We start from the raw sequence: 18,460 nt of genomic DNA, 5'->3' as shown, positions 1-18,460 counted from the left end.
CCAGCTTGTATGTGGAATGTGGGAGAGGACAGAAACATGCAGGAGAGACGCACAGGGTCGCAGAGGGAATGTACTAACTGTACACAGACGTCATCCGAGGTCAGAATCAAACCAAGGTGCCAGGAACTGCAAAGCAGCAGCACCAACCAATGTGTTACCGAGTTCTCCCATCCATCCTGTGAACAAATCCCTAGTCTCATTTCCACATTTCTGCAGGACCTTTTATCTCTTAGTTTCACTGTCCGTTTGGCTCTAGCAAGCCCTATCTGTCCTGGCCTGATGGCAGACAAACACTACTGACTCATTAATGTTATTTAATCTTTATGAACCTTTGTTCCGCTGCAGAGCCAGTTCTTCCCAACATCATGCCATTATTGAATATCTCTTAGGTCAAAATATCTTCCTGAACATCTTCTAGCACCCGCTGCAAAACACTGCAACTCCTCCTTAAGTGATATTCACTGACTCTCTCAGCCATGAAAGTTGTTCATTTTTTATTCCAGATACTTAAAAACAATATGTACCCAACTGAAGGAACAGGTTAATAAGCAGGACAGTTAGTGTTGGCTGCAAGATGCAATCATGCAAATGAGCAGATGGCATGAAAATTAGTGTCCTGCTAAGTCAAAAAACAACGGGTACATGTAAATGACCTAATGATCAGTATGCTTGAGAGAAATCAAAATTGGTTGGAAAATTATTATTACACAGGAGAGCTGGGCAGATAGCCTTTGGCAAATGCTTAATGTGGGTCTGGTTTTCTTGCACTCAGAAGAACCATGTCATAGTAATTTGACATGCTGGTCTGCTCCTTTTACTCAGGTATCAGGGACCGAAGTCTGGGAATCTGTGAGTGTATTCTCACATTCATTTGTTTGCTGCTGGTTCTTCTCTCGTTCCCAGTATCTGTCTGGTTCTGCGTTAAGGTAAGTATATTGCTGCACAGGGCATCAGACCGATTCTTTTGTCTGATTGGTTCAGTGGGCATGGAGTTTTTAATCTGGGTTTTAGACAAGCAATTGAAGTATACACCGATGAGCCAAAACATTTTGTCATTATGTCTGCGGCTACGCAGCCCCATACGCAGCACGGTGCGATGCACTGTGTATTACGACACATTCCCCCCGTGACCACCATAAAAAATGTTTGTGACTTGTGCCACAGTAGACCTTCTGTCGGTTCGGACCAAACGGGATAGCCTTTGTTGCCCTCGCGCATCGATGAGCCTTGGGTGCCCAACACCCTGTCGCCGGTTTGCAGTTTGTCCCTCCTCAGACCACTGTCGGTAGGTTCTCACCACTGCTGACCGGGAGCACCCCACAAGCCTTGCCGTTTCAGAGATGCTCCGACCCAGTCGTCTGGCCATAACAATTTGGCCCTTGTCAAAGTCGCTCAGGTCTTTACTCCTGCCCATTTCTCCAGCAACCAACACATCAACTTCAAGAACTAACTGTTCACTTGCTGCCTAATATATCCCACCCCTTGACAGGTGCCATTGTAACAAGATAATCAATGTTATTCACTTGACCTGTCAGTGGTCATAATGTTTTGGCTGATCAGTGTATGTAAGCAACTGACATTATAGTTGTAACAAACTCTCCGATTACCTTCTGTGGTGCAGGTGGTACATGAACATGAACGTGCGGTGATATTCAGATTGGGCCGTCTGTTGCCAGGAAGAGCCAAAGGGCCTGGTAGGTGTCCATACTCAAAGCAATGTGTTAGTTTACAGTGTCATAGAACAATACCTCACAGAAATGGGCCCTTTAGCCCTTCTCATCCATGCCAACCAAAATGTCCACCAGAGCTACTCCCATTTACCTGCGTTTGACTCAAATCCTTCCAAACATTTTCTATCCATGTAGCTGTCAACATTTTTTTAAATGTCATAATTTTTGGTATATGAATGTTAATCATATCTTTTAATCATATCAAGCACTTTTATTCCTGAATGTTATGGAAACATTTTGCCAATATTCCTCATTTTCAAAAACATAGATATCGCTTTGTGATAAGTAAGGCTGGCCAATAATTTCCCAAAATGCTTAACATCCAAAAGCAAATATTTAACAGCCCTGTTAAGTATATTTTTTACAAAATGTAATTAGAGTGAACTGAATAAGAACTAGTGAAGTGTGTAAAGGTACGTACGAGTCCTTAGGAGTTTTGCAACTTTTGCAATTTTTGGTATCTGCCAGGAAGCTTTTACTGGTAAAGTGGACTTTGGGATTTTGGCGATTTTTTGGGAATATTGGTATTTTTGGATGGGCGTAGAAAACTGGGAGTGATACTATTTGAAACAAATCTCTATAGTGTGGATTTCTTTGAAATAATATTACTCATAGTTTAGAGTTGGAGTAATAAGACAATCCACAAGGAGGAAAAAAAATCCTAGAATTCAGGGAACTGATGGAGAAACAACATACAAGGAAATGTGACCAAAAAGAACAAAGTGGCCGGGTCGGGCAGCATCTCTGGCGACGGTTCGGGTCGGGATCCTTCTTGAGATTCTACAAAGGAAATGTGACTGTTATCTTTCTCAATGACTGATATTGCTGGTTAAATTACCCAAACCTATGATCCCAGCAAGAGTCTGTACTGAACAGAAATACAGACAGAATATTTAGAACCAAAGAACTGCAGACGTTGGTTAATACACAAAAGGACACAGTGCTGGCATAACTTAGCAGATCAGGCAGCATTTCTGAAGAACATGGCGAGGTGACGTTTTGGGTTGAGACCCTTCTTCAGAAGCATACTTGTTGTGCAGTGTTACTGATGCATTCTTCGCCCATGTTTTTCTGTGAACTTTGCATCATATCAGATGTTTTGTAATATTCCTTTGGGTTTGCAAAAAGTGCTGATGGGTTGAGATAACCAAAATGTATGACATGTGGTCCTTCAATTATTTAATGACAGGGCTCTGCTTCTTCATGCCATGTCTGGACACCTACCACAAAGTGGATATGCGTGAAACCACCCTGGGGATTCCCTTTCACGAGGTAAATGTGCCACGGTAATTAAATCACGGCAAGTATGACGAATGAACGAAAACCCAAGGAAATACATGGACCCAGGGCATTTATTTCTTTTGAAATGTTAATAACATCTGGAACAATGTGTGTGCTTAACAGCTGAACAGTGTTGGGGAACAGGGGGACCTACTTGGATCCCTGTAGGTGCCAGGTCAGGTGGATAAGGTGGTAACAAAGGTGTAAGGGACACTTGCCTTCATCAGCTGGAGATTATACCATAAGAGCACAGAGGTTATGGTACAATTTTATAAAACATCGGTCAGGCCACAGTTGGAATACTGTTCTGGTCATCGAGCTGCTGGAAAGATGTGATTGCAGAGGAGAAGGTGCAGAAATGTTGCCTGGGATAGAATGTTTTAGTTATGTGAGACTGAATAGGTTGTTTATTACAGAGCAGAGGAGACCAAGGAGAGATATGATTGAAGTATATCAAATATTAAAGAGCACATTTGGGATAGAAAGTACAAAATTTCTCCATTTCACACTGGCACCTAGAACTAAAGGACAAAGGTTTAGAGTTAACGAATGGATGAATGAATAAGTTTATTGGCCAAGTACGTACACATACAAGGAATGTGCCTTAGTACTCCGCTCACAAGTGACAACACGAACATACAGTAAACAATTAAGAATAAAGAGGTTTAAAGGCAATCCGAGGAAGAATCTTTTATCCCTGAGGACAGTTTGAATCTGGAATGCTTTGCCTGAGTGGATGGTGGAGACAGATACTCCCACAAGAGTTCGGAAGTATCTAGATGAGCACTCAAATATTCATCAAGGGCAAGTAAATGGGATTAATATAGATAGGTTATTGAATTTATAAAACATTGGTTGGGCCATTGTTGGAGTGTTGTGTGCTGTCTGGCCATCCCATTACTGGGAGGATTTGGAGAGAGTGCAGAATAGGAATTTAAGAATGCTGCCTAGATTAGAGGGAATTAGCTATTTGGAGGTTGGATAAACTTGGATTTTTTCTCCTGATCATTGGAGTTTGAGGGAGACGAAGTATGTCAGGCTGTTGTTCCTCGACTGCAGCTTGACGTTAAATGACACTTCTTCAGATTGGGAGTCGGGTGTGGGGGAGGGTATGAGGAGCTGGAGGCAAGAAAAGATCAGGATCAATCAGACCTTGTTTGCTCGTATGAGAATTGTGAGATGTAAATGTGAGTGCTCACAATCACGATGCCAGAGACAAAGTCGTGGAAACAAGAAATTTATTCACGAGTCTGCAGAACCGGGTGCCTCTCCAAACCGAGACAAAGACAGTGCCTTCTCTTTATACAGTACAACTTCGTTGAATCTCCCTCCCTTCTGCTGAATCCTCCTCCCCTTCGGGCTCCTTCCAATCAGAGCGCTGAGGTGCACAATCTTCTGTACCGCCCCCAGGTACCCCCCCAGGTCATACATTGTCTGTGCATGGCAATTGGCAGTTCCCCACTCAGGGGCGTATTTGCAATATTCATTTACTTCGTTGAGCAAGCGCATTAGTTATCCACATGACCCTTACTTACCTTCACAACCCATTTCAACCCATCCCTGCTGCTTAGACACTCTCTTATGGCCCTTTGTCCAGCCTGCCTCTATCCCCGTACCACACTCTCAGTGCTCCAACGAACTCGGTGGCAGTTCAATCATCCAGCCTGTCTCTGTCCCTGACGGTTTAATAGCCCTGTCCCCAGCAGAGTGGTAGTTCAATCATCCAGCCTGTCCCTACCCCTGACAGTTTAATAGCCCTGTCGGTAGAATTGTTGTTCCAGTATCCTGTTTCTGGTGGTTTAATCATCCTGTTTCTCACAAGAATGTTTCATGGTGTTGCCAGTTTCCAAACCACATCTCTTAAATGGCTTCCTGTTGTTTACCAGTAGCCGGCTTTCATCACAGTTGTCTTCTGCAGCTGTTTTTGTAATATCAAGATTGATTAAAACATAGATTACATTTGAAAGGCTGGTGCTCATTTGTGCTATATATCAGCGAGGCCAAGCGTAGGCTCGGTGATCGCTTCGCTGTAAACCTCCGCTTAGTCTGCCTAAACCTACATGATCTCCCAGTTGCTAAACACTTTACCTCCCCCTCCCATTCCCATACTGATGTTTGTCTTGGGCCTCCTCCACTGTCAGAGTGAGGCCCAGCGCAAACTGGCAGATCAGCACCTCATATTTTGCTTGGGCAGCTTACACCCCAGCGGTATGAATATTGGCTTCTCTAACTTCGTAACCTTGCTTTCCCTCTCTCTCTATCCCTCCCCATTCCTAGTTCTCCGACCAGTCTGACTGTCCCCTAGATTAAATTTTATCTGTATGGTTCGTTGTCACCTTCTCCGTGCTAACAATGATCAATTCTACATTTTCCTTGATCGCCATCCCCTTTGATGTCTCATTTTCACACCATAGACTTCCTCATCTCCCTCTTCCCCTGACTCTCAGTCTGCAGAAGGGTCTCGACCCGAAACATCATCCAAGGAGAAGGACATGGAGGTGAGATCAATGTAGGATAGACTTACAAGCTGGGGCATTTTGAGGTAAAGAAGATGGTGGTGTAGGGTCTCTTGAAGAGCATTAAGATGGATGGATCCCCAAAATCTTATAGGATCTATCCCATGTATTTCAGAAAGGCAAAATAATGCTGTGGAGGCCAAGTCAATGGATATTTTTAAGGCAGGGATAGAAAGATTAATCATTAGTGTGGGTGCCAGGGGTTATGGGATGAAGGCAGGAGAATGGGGTTAAGAGGAGAAGTTAGATCAGCCATGATTGAATGGCGGAGTAGATGTGATGGGCCAAATGGCCTAATTCTGGCTCCTATCACTTATGAAAAAAAGAGATTGCAGGGACCTTGCTCCAGGTGAGGCCATGGAGTGTAGACAATATTGTTCCTTTGTTTAAGAAGGGAAGTAAGGATCATTCTGGAAATTGTAGGCTGGTGAGCCTCACGTCAGTAGCAGTGAAGTTATTTGAGAGGATTCTTGGGGTAGGATTACCTCAAATTTGGAAGAGAATGGGCTAATTCAGGACAGTCAGCATGGCTTTGGGTAGGGCAGATTATGTTATAAACTTGATTGAGTTACTTGAGTAGATGGCAAAGTGATTGTTGGGCAGTGGATGAGCTCTACATGGATTTTAGAAAGGCAGTTGACAAGATCCCTCATAGTAGGTTGATCCAGTTGATTAAGATGCATGGGATCCATGGTATGGTGGTAGTTTGGATTAGAAGATGCTAGCTATAAAGAGAGGTTTGCCTTCCATCACAGTGAGATATGTGGGGAATCCACTGTGGTGGATGTTTATGTTAACTTTTATGTAGTTGTGTATCTTGTTGCTTTTATTTTCATATGGCTGTATGGTAATTCGCATATCACTGTGCCTTAATTGGTACATGTGACAATAAAAGACCTTTGAACCTTTGAATGAATTTAATGATTATTAAAAGCAGATTCAAAATGTAAAGCTGTTAGACACAGTCAGAGACTGGTCAGTACAAGTAGGGTTGCGTTGATTTTCAGTGGATTCCCCTACAAGGCAGCAGTAACACAAAGATACTTGCATTTATTTTGCAGGTGATATCCATGGACATGGTGTTAGCTGAAGTGAATGCACTCTGCTACTATCGGGTGGAGAATGCCTCCCTCTCATTAACAAGTGTCATCAATTTTCCTGACTCACTATCATTGCTTGTGCAAACTATTGTTAAGCGAAGTTTGGCACATCGGAAATTCAATGAAATTCTCCTGGAAAGAAAAAACATTGGTGATGAAATCAAGGTAAATAAAACTAAGTGGAGTATTTATGGATTGGAACTGAACCCAGTGTATCCGCCCCTCTCATGGAAAACTGCCGTATCCATTAGCTCCTCTTTAAGCATACCGTGACCTTTTCTCAGACTTTGCCTTATTGCTGATCTCCTTTCCTTTCAAATGTTTTGTCTCTATCCATGTGGAAATGCATCTCTTTTAAAATCTTTGGTTGAAATGGTCTCCCCTTTATTCTCAGGGGCCACACAGTCTTAGAATAAAGGGGAGGCCATTTAAAACTGAGGTGAGAAGCAACTTTTTCACCCAGAGAGTTGTGAATTTGTGGAATTCTCTGCCACAGAGGGCAGTGGAGGCCAAATCACTGGATGAATTTAAGAGAGAGTTAGATAGAGCTCTGGGGGCTAGTGGAGTCAAGGGATATGGGTTGCTGATTGTGGATGATCAGCCATGATCACAATTAATGGCGGTGCTGGCTCGAAGGGCCGAATGGCCTCCTCCTGCACCTATTTTCTATGTTTCTATATTTCTATGAAATCCCTGAAGCTGCAGCACTCTCAAAATCTCTGTGGATCTACCTGTTGCATATTCTCTGTGCGTTCCCGACTCGACCTGTCTTATAGTTCACCACTTCAATACATTGATTGCTCCTTTTGTTTGTTCCACATTCCACTTGCATCTCGTCCTGCCCTAGTCATCTCAGGAGTCACCTTAGATCCCATCTTGTCTCTTTCCTTTCCTTCACATTAGCTGAAGATATGGAACAAGCTCCACATATATTCCGACAGCACCATTTCCCTCAGCTTCCCTTCATTGCCTTTAGGCCAGGATCAAGTTATGAACTGTACATCAAATTCCATGGTCCAGATTTGGTGGGGGTAACATTGACTGTTTATTTTCTGGGTCATGTCCTTGGATAATTATGCGCGACCCATGGATATCAATGCAACTGGCTTTACCTTGCACTAAACGTTATTCCCTTATCATGTATCTATACACTGTAAATGGCTCGATTGTAAACATGTATTGTCTTTCTGCTGTCAGGTTAGCACATAACTAAAGCTTTTCACTGTACCTTGGTACACATGACAATAAACAAAACTGAACTGAAATGCAGGAGCCCAGGAGGGATGGTTAGCAGTTAGCATGGAGCAAAGTGTGGAAAAGACAGTGAGGGAAAATTCCCATCATTTCTATGGGCAATGCACGTGATCTGGCAGTGGCTGGAAAAGGCTCAGGGAGTCTTTCCCCATTCAATGCAGGGGAGGAGTTGTGATTTTGTCATTGATTTTGTTTTTAATTGTATTGTGTGCCTTGAAGAGATTTAGGTGTTTTTATTTTTTAGAATTTTTTTTAACATTTAATAGTTCTGATGTCTTCTGGTTATTTTCGAACATGTAACACATGCAGATACATTGAGTTGAATCTTTGAAGTATTTCACAACTTTGGCAGTACCGGCTAAGCCTAGCACTACCATTTAGTTGTAGAAATAATCAACTGCAGATGATGGTTTACAAAAAAAAGACAAAGCGCTGGAGTAACTTAGCGGGTCAGGCAACATTCCTGGAGAACATGGATAGGTGACGTTTCAGGTCGGGTCTCTTCTTCAGACTGGGTATCATTTAATTGGCTGTCAATGTTTATTGTTTCTGTGGGTGGGACTTGTCCTGTTCCTCCTCTTCTCCACACCTGATAGATACCATGACATCTTCGCAAGTCACATCAATGCCAGGACCTCACTGGGAAGAATGGCTTCATTTCTCCCTGACCATTCACTAGGTAAGTATCAGCTTTGTGGAGAGGTCAGTAGCAGAATCCCATTCCTTGTCTCATCTATGTCACTGGCATCTACTCAAAACAGCTGAATCCTGAAGAAGCATCTGAAACAGTCTGAAGAAGGGTCTCAACCCAAAACATCACTAATTCCTTCTCTCCAGAGATGCTGCCTGTCCTGCTGAGTTACTCCAGCTTTTTGTGTCTATCTTCAGCTGAATCCTATTCCTGCCACACTTTAATCCTATCATTTGCTAAACAACAGAACTTCCAGTCACAACTGCAGCGAACAAAGTCCATGTTCCTGATCACATTGTCCCTCATCTTCAGCACTATCAGTTTCACTCGCCCACCTCCAGTGCTGTGGTCAGTTTGATCATCTGCTGAATATTCACTTTCATCCACACATACCACTTCCACTACAGATCTTTTTAGATTAAAGATGATTTGAACCCGGTTGAAGATGATGAACTGGTTATGCCACTCCTCTTGTCATTCTTCTTGCTGCGGTTTCACCTTATTATTTCTCCACCAGACCAGTGAAGTGCTTTCCTCAATCTTTTGTTTTTTTTGCCGATCTCCATTCTCATTATGAAAGTATTTTTATAACCATTTTGTCTGCTGTGTTTAGATCTCTCAGCAGATGTTGGACCTGTGTTATGACGGATCCTCAGTTGTGATATTCTACTGCATGGAAGCCCAAAGCATTCTGCACATAAGAACCAGCCTTGCACAGCAAAGGTCCCACTAACCCTTCCTCTTTCAGCTGCCACCATTGGGATAGTGAAGCTCTCTGAGGGATAGAGACTGCAGAAGCAGAATTGTGATGGGGAGAGAACTGAATGTTGCAAAGAATTGCAGTCCGGGGAGAGATAGAAGGGCACAGGAGAATTATACAATCGAGATGAATGACATGATGCAAAGATCAATGAGGGAAACAATGTGGAGAAAAGCAGGATAGACACAAAAGATAGAGACAAAATGCTGGAGTAACTCAACGGGACAGGCAGCATCTCTGGATAGAATGGCTGTTGTTTCGGGTCGAGATCCTTCTTCAGACTCGGTCTGTCTGCCTGTCCCGCTGAGTTACTCCAGCATTTTTTCTCTATCTTCAGTATAAACCAGCATCTGCAGTTCCTTCCTACACATGGAGAAAAGCAGGAGGGTTTAGTCAGGAGGGTTTCAGTCAGAAAGATGACTGTGACGGGAACTATATATACAATCAGGTGAGAAAATGGGTAGATTTGTGATGGAAAGTTTTAAAATGAGGAGAGATTACAGATCCAGTCAGTCATAGAGGGGAATTGGTGAGTGGTTCGCAATGGGTTGGTTATGGGTGCTGAGGGTATTGGCAATTTGGAGACGGCAGGAGCAATCTTGTGGAGATGTAACCAAGGGAGCTCTCAGAGCTCTCAGGCTCACACTAAGCAATGGCCCGGGTAAGATCAGGCTCTTTAAAAATGCAAACGCTGGTCTCCATCTTCTGGTTACAGCCTGCTTCACTGTGCGCCACTTATGCCACTCACAGGTCTAGCACACATAGTACAATTTTCCCCAAGTACAATGTTACACTGTTGCACACATCACTTAACTTCATTGAATATGCCCAATGATCTTCATGGGATGCACATAATTTTCTATAAGCAGCCCACATCTAATTTAAGGAAGTACATCTATCATAAATGTTATTTTGCAGACCATAAAAGCATGGCACAGGAGATAGCAGTTCTAGGCTTATATATTTTTCTCTCAGCCAACCCAAGGGAAGTACCCAGAAAACGCTGAATTTCCAGCACAAGATTTCTCCTCATCATCTCCCAGCCCAAAGCTGTTGCTCCAAGTAAAGGAAAGATGTTGTTCAAATCTGAAATGCAATATGCAAAATGCCATTAGAGCTAAGACAATAGTAATTTTCAAGAAGGAATTAGTATATATATATATATATATATATATGTAATAATAATTATTTGGCGGTGAGTGGAAAGTAAGGATGTGGAGCTAATTGGATAATCCTTTCTAAGAGTCAGCTCAGGTTCAAGAGGTCCATCATCCTTATTCTTTGATTCTATGAAACTTTTACATTGATCATCAGCAACAAATCCAAGTAAAAGGATCTGTAGCATTTCAATAAAAAGTCCTCCATTGGAATACTAGATTTGAAACTCCATGGCGATGTAGTAAATTGAGTGACAATTTTTGCCATTCATCTATTCAAGTAGACCAGCCCCATGCTCCTGCACGATAATCTGCTCTCGTTCATTTATCAGTTCTTCATTTTGTTTTGCAGGTTGCACTTGACGCGGTAACGTGGAAATGGGGAATTAAGGTGGAACATGCTGAAATGTAAGTTTAAGGCAGGAAATGCTGAAAACCACTCTTAACTCATTATTAGTAATCAGACGTTATGGCCTTCATTGAGGTGGAACTTTCTTGGAAGGTGGTAATTTCAAACGCTGTCCTGGGTTTTGAGCATGTCACTTAAACCAACCACTAACAATGACAAAGGAGTGCTGCACTGTCAGAGATACTGATCTTGGAGGTGTTATTGAGGCTTCATTCGCCCGTTCAGATGGACACAGAGAAGGATGCAATGTGCCCAGCCAAGATCCACCATCATCCCTTAGCTGTTTGTGGAAACCAGTCATACAAATTAATGGGTGAATTTGATTTGGCACAATTATAATTTAAAGAGTAATTTACTGGTTGTCCTGACGAGCGCTGACGAGAAGATGTTTGTCCACATAGCATACATATTGGAATGATGTCATCCAATGTGCTCGCTTGTCTGGGACATTGGTAGCGGAAACGGGTGGTGGTTATGGAAAGATCAGTGACAACATGATGAGAACCATACTTTCATTCTGCCCCATATGCTAGAGCTGTGCTTTTAGAAGGCTACTCAGCTATTTGACATTTCCGTAATGTGCAGGCTGCCACAAGCGGACTTTGTGCATGGATGCTCCGACACAATCGTCACTTTGCCATGGCTGCTTTTATTTTGTTTGTTCACTGGATGTGGTTAACTCATTCAGTGGTGGGAGATACCTCTGATCTTCTGCAGTCAAGTCACCATAAACGTCCTCCATCTGGGTCATTTCAAGTAGGGCCGATCTCTGCCAGGTAGAAACATTGTGCTGCATGCTGCAGTGACAAGCAAGACATTTACGGTCACCACTCCAGATGTGGGATTGTTGGGAGAGGAGCAGGGTCACCTGAAGCCAGTTAGGCATTAGTCCTCAGCAAAGCACTGGGTGACACCATGGGAAGCACTGGCATCGGACTATGGAAAAATGACAATCAACAAAAAGTTCAACCTTTGGCAAAGCCCATCTGACAGTAGGCTAGATTTAACGTGCAATACTAAGAATCAGTATTCTCCCTTAAAGTGGAAATATGCATTGGAATGAAACAGCAAACATGTATGTGGTAACGGGTAACATCTTGCTGTTGATTATTTACCTCCATCACAGCAAAGATGTCCGCCTACCAGCAGAGCTTCAGCATTCATTAGCAGTGGAAGCAGAGGCACATCGGAAAGCAAAAGCCAAGGTGAGAAAATGCTGAATTAATTGCAGGAGATCATGAACAACTGGTGGCAATTCATCAATTCTCTCTAATTCATAAGCAGAATTTGTTATAAATTAGCAGGGAGAGAGAAGGAAAATGGGGGCGGGATGGGGGTATAACAAAAGCCATTAAGTATAAATGTGGACTGCCCGAGTTTACTCATCCCTTTTTTCATTTCCAAACAGCATTCAAAGACATATTCTATTTTATCTAATCCAGAGGAATGCTCATTTAAACCAACAATACCCAGTTCCAGGAGCATCTAGTGGGCTGTATGCAAGCTCATTTGGAATACATCATTTGAAATATAACTCTAATTTGTTTTGGAAAACATGGAATAGACAATAGACAATAGGTGCAGGAGTAGGCCATTTGGTCCTTCGAGCCAGCACCGCCATTCAATGTGATCATGGCTGATCATCCACAATCAGTACCCCGTTCCTGCCTTCTCCCCATACCTCCTGACTCCACTATCATTAAGAGCTCTATCTAACTCTCTCTTGAAAGCATCCAGAGAATTGGCCTCCACTGCCTTCTGAGGCAGAGAATTCCACAGATTTACAACTCTCTGAGTGAAAAAGTATTTTCCTCATCTCCGTTCTAAATGACCTACCCCTTACTCTTAAACTGTGGCCCCTGGTTCTGGATACAGGATATAGAATTACACAATTATATGATACACAAGGGGATGTTTTGACCCATTGTGCTTGTAACATAGCTTTGGGTTGAACGATCTAATTAATCCTATTCTCCCCATTTCTTTTTGAATATTTATTCAATTCTATTTTAATAGGCAACATCTGTGGAGGCAGAATCAGAGTGAACGCCTCCGTTTAATGATCTTCATGAGTATTTCATGTTTTTTTCTGTTTTATTTCAAATTGCCAGCATTTGAAGGTTTTTAGTTTCCCTTTCAGTGAATGCATTGCTTACTTGCCATGTAAAATACGTTTCCTCAAGTTACATCATGTAAATCCATGTCTTCCGATTAATCACCTTTTTGCCACTGGAGTCAGTTTGTCCATCGTAACCATTTACGATTGTGAACACCTTCATCAAAGCGGCAAAGTTTGGGCGTAGGGTGCGGCGGCACAGTAGTGCAGTGGTAGAGTTGCTGCCTTACAGCGCCAGAGTCCCAAATTCGATGCTGATTATGGGTGCTGTCTGTATGAGGATGGTACATTCTCCCTGTGCCCGGTTTCCTCCCACATTCCAAAGTACAACATGTAAACAATTGTGGATGAATGCATAATGTTTTTTAAAGTTGAACCTTATAACCATACAGTATGGAAAGGGGCTCTTTGGCCCAGTCCACACTGACCAGCAACCACTCATTTTCACTCGTATTACTTTGATCCCATTCCCCCCCCCCCCCCCCCCCCCCACATTCCCTTAGATTCTAATTCCCTTCTGCACATCAGGAGCAGTTTACTGTGGCCAATTAATCTACAAACCAACATATATTTGGGATGGGGGAGGAAACCTCTGCAGTCACAGGGAGAATTTGCAACCTCCATACAGGCAGCGGCAGAGATCAAGATTGACCCCAGCTTGCCTGAGTTGTGAAGTAGCAGTTCTACTAGCTGCACTACTGTGCCACTTGAGAATAGACTATTAGTATTTCTGGGGGTTTTTATCCTCTAGAAACAAAATACATTTGTTATGTGAATCAGAGTTGCAAAAAGCTTTTCACCATAAAATGGACGATTTAATGAAGTGTCCTTCAAGCCAATAAGGAAAACATGAACTGCCAAATGATTGACCCTTCTCTCAAATCCTTGGAAATGAATTGCAGGTGATTGCCGCTGAAGCTGAGAAGGATGCCTTAGAAGCCCTAAAAAATGCAGCGAATGTTCTCTCTGGATGTCCTGCTGCTGTCCAGCTACGGTATCTGCAAACACTTTCTGGTGAGAAATCCTCCACAGTCATCTTACCTCTGCCTTATGATGTTCTTAATACTATGTCAACCATTCATCAGAAATCTTCAGAGACCACTGCTGCAACTGAAACAACAAAACCAACACTGTCTCAAGAACAGAAGTCCAAGTCTGACTCCCCAATGTTATAAGAGATGGAAATGATAATTCTAAGCGACAAGAACTATCCATCATTTCTTTTTGCCAGCTATGTGGATACCTTTGTCATCTAGCCAGTGGTATTATGGAGGAAATTATCTGCTAAATTATCTGAATTATAATAGCAAAATAAATACATAAACATTTTACTCATGCACTTAGAATGAAATGTCCAGTGCTTATGGAAATTACAAAACACATTGGTTCTGAGAGGAGACAAATAATAAGGAAAGCTCTGCTTGCATCAAACATGGTGGAGTAATAACAAGCAGGTCATTCATAGCAGAAAATTATAAATCTCATCACGTAGAATGCGTGGTTCATTGAAATAAGTACAGATTGTTCTTGTTTAATTAAATACTGCATGCCACAATACAAATTTGCCTACAGAAAACCAGGCCTAAAAGTAAACATGTTCAAAAACGGGGTATTTTAATGAAACTAACATGTTCTCAGGTACTCTGCAAAATGTCAAGAACTCCATCTTCCCTTTTATTTATAAATGTCAATCTACTCGTGCATGGGAAATATTTGTCACTGGATTAAGCTTTTCTTGTGAGGGAAGTTAGGCCAATATGTATGAATTATATTCAAGATAATTCAAATGTAACCTAATCATTTTCAACAAGCTAGATTGATCTAGAAGACTGTGAACAATCAATTTAAATGGTATGCTAAATGTAAAGATGCAGAACTATCTTTACAGCCCGAGGGAAGATTTTACATTTTACAATTGCATTATAAATGCTCAGTGAAGTGTGATGAATTTTCTGTGGGTGACCATGATTTCCTTTGTATTTATCAAGGGAGACCTAGTTATCAACAGGACATGTACAGTCAAATGTTATGTGTAGGGAGGAACTGCAGATGCTGGTTTAAACCAAAGATGGACACAAAAAGCTGGAGTAACTCAGTGGGTCAGGCAACATCTCTGGAGAAAAGGAAGAGGTGACGTTTCGGGTGGAAACCATTCTTCAGACTGATAGTCAGGGAAAAGGGAACGAGAGATATAGGTGGTACTTATGACAAATGAATGGAAGATATGGAAAAAGGAATGACTATAAAGGAACGGTGGAGTCCTCAATGGTCCATTGTTGGCTGTGGGCTAGGTGATAACGAGTTATACTGACAGCAGCACTCAACAGGCTGACAGTGAAACTAGTACGACGGTGGGGGAGGGACGGGGAGAGAGAAGGGATGCAAGGTTTATTTGAAGTTAGAGAAATCAAATTCATACCACTGGGTTGTAAGCTGCCCAAGCGAAATATGAGGTGCTGTTCCTCCAATTTACGTTTGAGCTCGCTGATAATGGAGGATGCCCAGGACACTCTGAGAATGGAGGGCTACCTTTTGTAATTTTGTTAGCTCCTGGGCATTCAAATTTGGAGGGGAGGATGGTGTGGAACGGTGCGCTGTAGCCTATAAACACCAGCCTGGCATATGTGTTTTTACTGTCCAAGTGGTCCAGTGTGGAGTGGTGAGCCAGCGAGATCGTACCTCTTGTTGATCGATTGTGGCAATAAGCAAATTGTAGTGGGTCCAGGGTCTTGATGAGATATGCACCATAACCAACCTCTCAAAACACTTCACCATGGACGAGTGCCACTGGTCTGTAGTCATCAAAGCATGCTACCCTACTCTTCTTTGGCACTGGGTTTATTGATGCCCTTTTAAACCAGGCCACATTGTTTGCATGCTGAACATCATGCTCCTGATTGCCTAAGAAGAAAGAAACCATACTTTATTGATGTAAACAGTATCACGATGTAAATATGCAATAGATAAATAGTGATAATAAAAATATAAACTTACCATAAAATGAAAATTCATACATGCCTTCATTTTGTGATATAATTCATGAAAATCAGGCCATCATAATTTTTTAGGATAACTGCATGTAATGAATTATGACAGTGGTGCTTTTTCCATATCATTTTACTTACTTCTCCCCTCATGTATGATGTTGTTCTGAGAGTATCTCATTTGCTGCATCTGATATTGTAGTTTATTCTTGTAGTTTATTCTTCATAATTTAATGGTGTAGTTGAGCAATTTTAAAAATTGCATTCCCATTGGGAATATAGAAACATAGATAGAAACATAGGAAATAGGTGCAGGAGGACGCCATTCGGCCCTTCAAGCCAGCACCGCCATTCATTGTGATCATGGCTGATCATCCACAATCAATAACCCGTGCCTGCCTTCTCCCCATATCCTTTGATTCCACTAGCCCCTAGAGCTCTATCTAACTCTCTCTTAAATCCATCCAGTGATTTGGCCTCCACTGCCCGCTGTGGCAGAGAATTCCACAAATTCACAACTCTCTGGGTGAAAAAGTTCCTTCTCACCTCAGTTTTAAATGGCCTCCCCTTTATTCTGTGGCCCCTGGTTCTGGACTCTCCCAACATTGGGAACATTTTTCCTGCATCTAGCTTGTCCAGTCCTTTTATAATTTTATATGTCTCTATAAGATCCCCTCATCCTTCTAAACTCCAGTGAATATAAGCCTAGTCTTTTCAATCTTTCCTCATATGACAGTCCGCCATCCCAGGGATCAATCTCGTGAACCTACGCTGCACTGCCTCTATTACAAGGATGTCCTTCCTCAAATTAGGAGATTGTTTGTTTGCTTGACATTTTCCATTATTCACATCAAAATGATCTCAAATTAAATGCTGAAGCTTCGTGCCAGTAAACAGAATGTTGTTTCTTGTGAATATGGGGCAGGATTTAGTTACTGATTTATTACATCGACTCTGTCCCTTTCCCACTAAATAATTCCACCCTATTAGAAAACACACCCTGTAGGTCTGAAAGTTCTGACACTTATGCTAGAGTTCAGTTAAAGAAGCAAAGACATTGTTATATTTTTAATTCAGAGTATTTTGTATTTGTCTGAATTGTTTTGAGGCATTTACTTGTAATGCTTTTACAACTTAACACCAAGCTGAAGTGGAAACTCTACTTAAAGCATGATTCAAGACAATGTTGTTGGCTGGAATTTGAAACACATTTTGCATCAATGAAAAAAGTACTGATCGCAAAATTTTGAAAAAGCATTGTTTGTTTTTTGTAGTAAATATGTTATATGATCAAATAATAAGGCAATGATCATGACTTTTTGCTCTTAGATTTAGCTTTGCTGCCTTTTGACTTGACAGATAACTTTGCGATTGTTACAACAGTTCTAGCAGACGTCATCCTCGTTGGTAGTGCACCTAGAAGAAAAATAAAATACATTGTAATCATCATAGATATAAAAATAAAGGAAGGGGTAAGAGTAGCCTTGAGTGATAATGGAAAAGGGGTATAGTTTTATACTCAGACATTTTATCTGCAGTAATGACCAGAAAGATGTGCTATAAATGCTCTATATTATGGTAAAATGTGCTCTATATTAAGGTAATGTTTTTAATTCTCCTCTGCACATAACAATTTTAAATACTTAATTCAGAGAATTATAAATATGTTATTATGCTTCCTTAATCTATAATAAGCAGATAAACTTCATTACGGTAGAAGTGTCCAACAATTTCTATTTTTACTACCTCCTTTCAAATCATTCAATACTGCTTGTTCTTCAAAAAGTCAAAAAGTCAAAAACCTAGATGAAAAGGCATTGATTCTAATGTAATTTCGAGCCAATGTAGTAAAACAAGAGATATGGCAAGTCAATAAGTAGTATAAGAAAATAACTGCAGATGCTGGTACAAATCGATTTATTCACAAAATGCTGGAGTAACTCAGCAGGTCAGTGAAGAAAGCCAATGGAATGTTGGCCTTCATAACAAGAGGAGTTGAGTATAGGAGCAAAGAGGTCCTTCTGCAGTTGTACAGGGCCCTAGTGAGACCGCACCTGGAGTACTGTGTGCAGTTTTGGTCTCCAAATTTGAGGAAGGATATTCTTGCTATTGAGGGCGTGCAGCATAGGTTTACTAGGTTAATTCCCGGAATGGCGGGACTGTCATATGTTGAAAGACTGGAGCGACTAGGCTTGTATACACTGGAATTTAGAAGGATGAGAGGAGATCTTATCGAAACGTATAAGATTATTAAGGGGTTGGACACGTTAGAGGCAGGAAACATGTTCCCAATGTTGGGGGAGTCCAGAACAAGGGGCCACAGTTTAAGAATAAGGGGTAGGCCATTTAGAACTGAGATGAGGAAAAACTTTTTCAGTCAGAGATTTGTGAATCTGTGGAATTCTCTGCCTCAGAAGGCAGTGGAGGCCAATTCTCTGAATGCATTCAAGAGAGAGCTGGAT

The 18,460-nt window shown here is 41.7% G+C and overlaps 1 protein-coding gene across 1 annotated transcript; it reads left to right on the top strand.

The window, feature by feature from the left end:
* The first annotated feature begins 797 nt into the window (after positions 1 to 797).
* Positions 798 to 14,189, top strand: LOC144598139 (podocin-like). The gene is made up of 7 exons (XM_078408030.1): positions 798 to 926; positions 1,622 to 1,694; positions 2,920 to 3,002; positions 6,589 to 6,792; positions 10,842 to 10,897; positions 12,025 to 12,103; positions 13,917 to 14,189. The coding sequence occupies exons 1-7, from the start codon at positions 798 to 800 to the stop codon at positions 14,187 to 14,189; spliced, it is 897 nt and encodes a 298-aa protein (XP_078264156.1).
* Positions 14,190 to 18,460: the final 4,271 nt, after the last annotated feature.

This window comes from Rhinoraja longicauda, chromosome 11, assembly GCF_053455715.1.
Source record: "Rhinoraja longicauda isolate Sanriku21f chromosome 11, sRhiLon1.1, whole genome shotgun sequence".
In the NCBI taxonomy this organism is placed as follows: Eukaryota; Metazoa; Chordata; class Chondrichthyes; order Rajiformes; family Arhynchobatidae; genus Rhinoraja; species Rhinoraja longicauda.
This window is presented reverse-complemented; position numbering and strand designations above follow the sequence as displayed.